The following is an 8,747-nucleotide window of genomic DNA, read 5'->3' as shown; positions in this document are numbered from 1 at the left end:
ATCCTTTCATGAGCTCTGTTTGGTGTAGAATTCTACCAAGAAGGGACCGAAACAGTAGAGGCTATGTTCTCCGAATGAAGGACGGAGGTTTCCGAGTATAACTCTTTCAAAAACTCAAAACCGTAAGTTCACTATTTGTGACTGCGTTTGTTTATCTATGCGGAAACACAATATTAACTTCAGTCGGCATCCTATGTTCCCTTTGTCCTTTGGGCTCCTCGGTACCAATCAGAGTATGGCGTTTTTCCCACCTTTAATCCGTCATCCAGTATTTTCCTGGGCGTTCCAATTCTATGCCACGGTTTCCATAGTCCAACATAATTGTATATAGCGAAATACACTCATTTCCAAACAAAANTGCACTGGTTTGTTCATGTAATTGCACCCCACCCCACCCCCCGTTTCACAGTGTACCGCAATCCGAACTCCGCAAACAGTTGGTAACGTGCGACGTGAACGGCCAAAAAGTGAGTAACCCTGAATTGCTTCATTGGGGACATCATCAATTGTTGAATTGTGTCATATCACAAATCCAGGCTTGTAGCTTCCAACGTTGGGAAAGTACAAGTGCAAGAGAATCTTTTTGAAGCGACCGTGCTGAAGGCTATCATCTCTCTAGCGAGTACTTTATCTTTGTCATCATTTTGACATTTTCCAGCAGTCGGCTGCGGAAAATTTACTTTAATGTGAGCATCTACACACAGAACTTCATGAACGAGAGATGCAGTTGAGTGTTCCGTGAAAACCAAATTAATATGCAAGCGATTTGTTAGCTAGAATCTAGCTAGAAACTACACAGGTCGTTCTCTTAGTTTATGGAATAGAAAATAAAATGAGCGTTAAGGCTGAATTCTTAGTTCCTAGACCATAAGTTTGTGGTTTCTGGCACTAGATCAGAAAATTAGGCACCCTATGAGCGGCACCATGTCTTGACTTTAGTTCCGTTGTTGGTACGAGTCCCAATAATGAGTTTCGTTAAAAATACCCATGTGACCGAGTCTTTCGTGAGCCCTGGGGTCAAAAGAGTTTTTGAAATTCCCTGGCCCGTTGGCTAGAGTCCGGCAAGTGTCAGGCCGAAAATTATCAGATTTGAACCCGATTCCCGCCTTTTCCAGTGGTTTCTCTGGGCCGTGTGAGTGAGCCCATTCGTCCCAATCACCCTGATGCACTGGTTTGTTCATGTAATTGCACCCCACCCCACCCCCCGTTTCACAGTGTACCGCAATCCGAACTCCGCAAACAGTTGGTAACGTGCGACGTGAACGGCCAAAAAGTGAGTAACCCTGAATTGCTTCATTGGGGACATCATCAATTGTTGAATTGTGTCATATCACAAATCCAGGCTTGTAGCTTCCAACGTTGGGAAAGTACAAGTGCAAGAGAATCTTTTTGAAGCGACCGTGCTGAAGGCTATCATCTCTCTAGCGAGTACTTTATCTTTGTCATCATTTTGACATTTTCTAGCAGTCGGCTGCGGAAAATTTACTTTAATGTGAGCGTCTACACACAGAATTTCATGAACGAGAGATGCAGTTGAGTGTTCCGTGAAAACCAAATTAATATGCAAGCGATTTTTTAGCTAGAAACTACACAGGTCTTAGTTTATGGAATAGAAAATAAAATGAGCGTTAAGGCTGAATTCTTAGTTCCTAGACCATAAGTTTGTGGTTTCTGGCACTAGATCAGAAAATTAGGCACCCTATGAGCCGCACCATGTCTTGACTTTAGTTCCGTTGTTGGTACGAGTCCCAATAATGAGTTTCGTTAAAAATACCCATGTGACCGAGTCTTTCGTGAGCCCTGGGGTCAAAAGAGTTTTTGAAATTCCCTGGCCCGTTGGCTGGAGTCCGGCAAGTGTCAGGCCGAAAATTTTTTATCAGATTTTTAACCCATTTTTTTAAAGTTAGTTTCCGACATTCCTGTCTTCAAATGAAAGATAGTCCACTCTGTGGTCAGTAACCTTCCTTAAATTCGCTTTCCGGATGTTTGTCTTTGAATGTTGCTGCTTATATTACACATACGAAAGTGTCCCTAATTTACAGTCATAACAACAGAGTTTATTTGTACTAAATGGGTGCGTTTGGACGTAGTGACACGGATGTATTGCTGTAGCTTCTCTCTGAGGATGGTGAAGTGATAGGCTCCCTCCGGCTTCTTCAGGAACCTCTTAGCCTACCGAGTGATGGAAGGCCACCATCGCTCACGCATATACAGTTAATCTGCAGGGGGAAAACATCTATTGCCGACAGTCTCATGCTGCTGATGTCATTGCTAGTTCCAGAGTCATACATGAATCTGCCGTTCAAGGTCAATGATCTCGACAGCGCTGACCGTCACCCAATGCCTTGGGATGTTGAAACGTGGGATTAGCCTATTTTCGACGAGGGTCATACAACAACTTATTCGATAGCTCCTTTCCCATTACTGTCAATTCGATTTGTAATTCAAGCTCCTGCACGGTGAAATGTTTGACGCCAGTCATTCCAAGTGACTCCACAACGAGTTCACTTTCACCAGAGTCCGTCGAAAGAACTTCCGAATACCTCATACATTCAAGGCCGGAGTTTGAGGTCCGTCACTGTAGATGTTTCCCCACTATCTAACGTTCATGGCATGATCGCTTCATTGTACAGTCCAAGTGCAGTGCGAAAACAAAATATCCTCGTCAACTTTGAAAACACCAGACAGATGAGCCTGTTGTGACTTTTCGCGCGCTAAGACCGTTCCAAGGCCGTTTCAGCATTTGGCAACTTCTTTTCATAAAGGAGACTACTCACAAGGTAGTTGAGAACTCTTCGACAACACACGACCGGTTTCGTTCTTCCACTTCGGGCTCATCAGGTAGGCGCAGTCCTTGAGGTTCCGTCAATCTTACGTTCTATTTGAAACCAAAGTGGACCGTTTTTGAGAAATACACTAATTTGCAAATCAATTTGTTATCACGATAGACAACTTCGTTCTTGTTGTGTCACTCCGTTTTCACTCACACGGCCTGCTATCTGACTGATAGTTGCATCTTGATTTAAGCAACGGTTTCTAGATGCAAATCGCTCCATGGCTTAAACCACTGAGCTCATCTTGAGAATTCGTCCTTAACAATGGAATTGTCAGAAATTTATTAATTTCAGAACCTTGTATCTCCCAAACGCGCCGTACCGTGAGACTTTTGGTCACGAGTCACCCACATAAAGAACACTTTCACGGTCACAAATCTCTCCACTTAACGGTTCACAAGCGACAAAGAGTTTTTCATCCTCCGAAAAGAAAACTGTTCGTGCGGTCCAAAAAGTGATAATTACGGTGTAGCAAACGATAAAACACTTACCGACACACAGGAAAAGAGAAACGACGCGAGTCCGCTCAGGCATTAACGCCTAGCTGTTCATCTATACTATTGTTTTTCCATCGTACACTCAATGGAGCAAAGATGTGCCCGCGAGTAGAATTTTTGGACAGCTCTGGCCAGGCCATTGTGCCCTTGTTGTTCGAATTATTTATTACCTATGCACGACGCGGTGATAGCAGCTCGCTCTGGGTCCATAAAAATCGGTTTTTGCCTTCTTGATCAGATGAACACTCATCATTCATGAATAAGAGACGCGGTGAACTTTGCAACATCCCTTTGAAGAATTGGATCATGCTCATAAGCGCAATTATCGTCGGTTCTCGTATCTTCCGGACCTACATTTGTGGAAGGTGAATAGAAATCACCTTCTGGAGCGATTATCTTGGTTAGTCTACATCAACAGGGAAAGCGCTGAATTCTGTTTTCTTTCTAATGAGATCTTGTCAGTCATGTATACTCTTGGTGATGCAAGAATTTGGGCCATGTTTGAGACTAGCACGTTACGGCTAATCCAACAGCTCAAGCTTGAACCACAGGAATTCAAACGTAAGTTTCCCCGTGACACTACCTGGATCGTAACTTCTGACAGGCACATCAATCGATCGCCCAGCGATTCCTGGATGGTAATCCCATCACATCGTCGAAAGAACAGACATGCCACGGGGTTCAATTCTTTGTGCGCGTCCCAACGTGTCTCTATTCCGTTATTTGTTCTGGGAATTGTGGCTCCTAACTGCGGGGACGTTTTTCTAAACGGACAGGCCTTTGCTCCAACGAGGCCAGACCATTTGTGGAATCGAGACGCTGGTCATTTTTCCCTCACGTCGTTGAGGGTTCAAGGCGTAGAATGCCAAGACCAAAGAAGCATGCCGCATCTTTGAATCGATTAATCTTTGAGTTGGGGTCTAACCTTGGAAATTTGGTTTCCGTGTCTTGTTCGCCTGTGTGAGATTCCCCGTAGGACTGATGACTCGATCAGCAATGGCCTAGCGACCAACAGATTCGAAGCCCTTGAGCTTAACTGGTTACCATTGTATGCCCCTTGTGCCTCTTGCACCGTTCAGTCATTCAAGAAACCACGTCAGACCCGTGTGACATTGGATTTCCTGCTTTCACTGCAGACAAGACCAAACTCGGAGTTTGCTTCCCCTTCGAGTCAAACTCAGATTTCCATTGACGGCGCACAGTTTTTTATAGGATATCAACAAGCATGATACGTGAGCCATCAGTCAGTAGGATAGTAAAACCTACCAGGAAAACCAATGAAGCTGGAAGTTACTTCGATGTTTCACAATTTGTCGTAGAATATCTGACCCATACCAGTTCTCCAAGAGCGGAGTTCATCTTGGTTGGTTCGTCTTGGAGCAAATTTCATTCTGAAAAAGCTTGCGTGTAGTACAGAGGCGGAGATGTTTGTTACAGAGTCAGCCAGATTGACCTCGCATAAGGTTCACTCTTCCGAGAATAAGGAGTAAAACCCAGATGTCCGGTCAGCAAAAGCGAACTCTGCGTGTTTGAAGATTGAACAATCCCAGTGAGACCGTGTTCACCTGTCTCAATTGGGGGTCCGTTCCTTCCTAGGATCTCGGCGGTTGAAATATCTTCTGCCTGCCTGTTCGCGGATGATGTTCCAAGGCTCCGAAATAGACTTTCTGAGCTTTACCAATCTGGTCTAGAAAAAATATACTACATGGTGTTCCTTTCACACTTGATCCATTTTCCTTGCATAGAAATGTCTTTAGAGACCGATTTTGCCCAAAGCAACCACGAGTATACGGAAAAATCAATAAAGGTTTGAAGCTTTCTCCAGATTTGTGGCCATCTCCCCCACTAAAAGATATGGTTGATTGTGGCAGACCTCACCTGGAAAAAGTTGGAAGCTGGAAGCGTGATCTAGACAGTCTGTCGAGACTTATTCGAGGAAGATCTTGGACGTGGATCGCTGATGCTACGAGTGATTTGGATTATTCTGCTGTCAGTGAGGTTCGTTCACTTCAATTGCTATCCAACGGAAGAGACGTGGATGCTTCCACAAAGTCTTTTTTGTCAAGATGGCTGCCGCTTCATTGAAGCCCTCACAGTCCTATCCCTCCTGGCTCCCTGTTTCTGCTGTCAGTGAGGTTCGTTCACTTCACTTGCTATCCAACGGAAGAGACGTGGGTGCTTCCACAAAGTCTTTTTTGTCAAGACGGCTGTCGCTTCATTGAGGCCCTCATAATCTTATCCTTCCTGGCTCCCTGCCTCAGCTGTTCGACACCATCAACAATGGTTTACCGCTGATACGAGATAAGTTCACATTAAAGTGCAGCTAATGTGGGTGACTAGGTGACCGCACTGGAAAACGTTGTTCAGAAAGCTAGAAGTATGTAGTTGAGATGATCTACTGGTTCCGTGTTGCTGGTCACGTGTTGCTTGACACTGAACGTTTTGCTTGCCTACAATCATACCTGGTTATGTCATTGACCACGCCTCGTATTTCGTAAAAATCCTCTGCGGCAATGGAATCAGAGAAGCATCCAGAAATCGTTCACAGTTAAATGCTCTACAGAGAACTACCGCAGTTCCAGTCGGGCAAATTTTGCAAAGTATAAGTAGACAAAGGTATAGACAAGCTTACTCGAGAGAAAGATGACCTTTTGAAAGCTGACTTTTCTATGCAACTCCTGAGTCGGTACCAACAAGTGTTCTTTTCCGCAGAAGGACACCCTAGACTGGCAGTCTGACTTCTGGCAGGTAGGCCTTGATTCATTCGCACTCACTACAAACAGTTAGCGGGGTGTAAACGTTCCACCAATCGATATGAGCGTGCCCTATTGAACTCGCAACCCGAAGTGGCTAGTTTTGTTCTCCTCTGATTGGACTAACTCAAGGGGTGTGTGATGCTTGGAACACTACAGCAACGGACGCGTAACATATTCGAAAGGACCGTCCGATCGTCGTCAGCATCCCCGAAAGTACTCTTACCTGTGAAGCGCTTCTGGAAATATCAAGGCTACTATCCCACATTCATAGATTGAAAACCGCTCGGAAAAAAGAGCTGTGCATAGCTGGCAACCGAAAATATGTTTCTCTCTCAGTAATGACTGGTCAAGCCCGCGATTTCACTGTCGATGCATGAAATCGTTCAAACATGTACAGGATGTCTCATAATAGACACAAAATCTAATACCCATGTTAAAACTTCGATACCAATTCAAATTTTATGACCTTTTCTATGTGGACATGCATTACGGAGGTTAACTGTAAATAAACTAACATTACAAAAATATTGAAAAAGCCGCCTTTTTCTTCTATAAAAAGTTGGACACGTTTGGTTTTGTAACCACGAAGTGCAGCGGTGGCGCTTTCACCAAGAGAATAACAGAGTTTCACAATTTCAATGCGCGTACTGACAACTATCGTAGATGTAAAAAAATGCACACTTGCATGCAAAATCTCCTTTATGTAAATACTGATAATGAAAGAATTTGTTATCTTTTCTTTCAGTTGGCTACGTTTACTAATCTAATCAAATTTTGCGTCTATGATGAGACACCCTGTAGATGTTAGATTATAACAAAAGGTCATATCCCGAGACTGAGTGCCTAATCCAGCCGGACAAATTGTCAGGCACATTCATTCGCACACCAGTTTGGTTTTAAGGTGAGACCCAATTGAATCTTTCACTTTTGGCATTCTCCAACTTTATGTGTGCTCATGTCTCACTTTGAACGATAGTCGAAACATCAGAGTACATTTTTTCTTGACAGAGCACAGTAACTTGACTTGGTTGTGAGTGTATTTCGCTAAAGTCTTGTTCAACTTGACGAGTAAAACTCATGCGAATTCCATTGAGTTCTCAGTTTCCCTCGACTGAATTGGAGAGTCGTGTGTGAAGTGAATGGAAACAAGGTGTATTGAATATGGAATATCGCATTGCCAACTGAAGCATGTATTTTGCAACTTTATCACGTGGTCGGATATCTTTGGATGAGCTAAAGAGATATTTTTTGCAAGGAAATCTAAAAACCTACCAAAATTCCGTCCCAAACGAGGATAGAACGATTGCACAATGTTTATTGTTGATCCTCAGTGTAGCGGGGAAATCCAGGTTAATAACTCCAAGAAACAACACTGTTGCTGGCTTGACACGTTCTCCCCAAATTCGAGGCTATCCGTTTTTCATTTCCCAGGAAAAAACAATTATGACATGAAGGAAACTACTCACAAGGTTGCTGAAAACACTTCCACATCCCACGACCGGTTTCGCCCTTCCACTTCGGGCTTATCAGGTAGGCGCAGTTTCCGAGTTTCCGTCAACCTTATGATCCACTTGAACCCAAATTGCACTGTTTTCGAGAAATACACTCATTTGCAAATCAATTTGATTTCACGAGACACTCAAATGATATGATATTCTACAACTGAATGTGCTGCAAACAGGCCGCCTCATGATACATTTGGCATGATATTCGAAATATCGCAGTGTGTTTTCATAAAGGAAACTACTCACAAGGTTGCTGAAAACATGAGGTGGCCTTTGTTCAGTACATTCAGTTGTAGAATATCACAAACGAGAGATTCAGTTGAGTCTCTGGTGAAAACCATATTGATTTGCAAATGAGTGTACTTCACGATTTATGACATGAATTTGTGGAAAATAATCTAAACGCGATAGGTGAACGCATCTCAGACCGCAGTGACCACTTGTGTCCTAGTCCTATCCTAGTCAATGTCCCATCTAACCAGGCCAACAAGCAGGTAACTTTATGTGACTAGGTGCCCAGTCTCCACACCTACCGCAGACCAAAACAAAACGGGTACAACATAAAACGCCACCTGCGCGACAAAACTCTGAGACGGGGTTGGGGAAACCCTTTGTTCTTCCTAAACTTTGCAGCACAAACAACACCCCGAGTCAATTAATCAAATCTCCAAGATGACCGTATTGATTGTTTACTGTCGTCTTCGTCCCTCAGGAATATGACACATAAGTCTGTGTTGGAGGAGGGCGTGTTCCAAATTGCAGCTTTTGGCAACGTAAACAAAGTGTCACTTTTTGACGCAGTTTGCATGCCTAATTTAGGTAGGTGGAGTCTAAACGCACACAAGTTTTTTGCAGATATGGCCTCACTGACAGCGTGCGACTTTCGGCTAGGAAAACAGTTGAAATGCTGGACTCGGAAGAGTGGTTAACGATAGAGAAAAAATTCTCTGCAATGGACAACTGTCCGTACAGATGTTCTTTGATCCATTTCGTCAGGTATCAGTTTTTCGCACTTCTCCAGTGACCTCACCAACACGTACCAAGGTGGCTTATACGTTTGTTCCCGCAAGCTTTCCGCAGTACCAGTTTAAGCTTTTCTTTCTGTTTCACTTTTGGAAACAGGGTGGTTTCGCTTCGGACATGTACTTTTTGGAC

At 43.7% G+C, this 8,747-nt stretch overlaps 1 protein-coding gene across 1 annotated transcript in view; it reads right to left on the bottom strand.

Annotated features, from left to right (window-relative positions):
• The window catches only part of T265_01055 (hypothetical protein), a gene marked incomplete at both ends in the record, with an annotated part of 15,958 nt that extends 8,025 nt beyond the window's left edge, over positions 1–7,933 (bottom strand). The window contains 3 exons of the mRNA XM_009164998.1: positions 3,686–3,737; positions 6,603–6,734; positions 7,839–7,933. Coding sequence (XP_009163262.1) covers positions 3,686–3,737; positions 6,603–6,734; positions 7,839–7,933 — 279 coding nt within the window. The remainder of the gene's footprint in view (positions 1–3,685; positions 3,738–6,602; positions 6,735–7,838) is intronic.
• Between the last annotated feature and the right edge of the window lie 814 nt (positions 7,934–8,747).

This window comes from Opisthorchis viverrini, assembly GCF_000715545.1.
Source record: "Opisthorchis viverrini unplaced genomic scaffold opera_v5_11, whole genome shotgun sequence".
NCBI classification, from domain to species: Eukaryota; Metazoa; Platyhelminthes; class Trematoda; order Opisthorchiida; family Opisthorchiidae; genus Opisthorchis; species Opisthorchis viverrini.
This window is presented reverse-complemented; position numbering and strand designations above follow the sequence as displayed.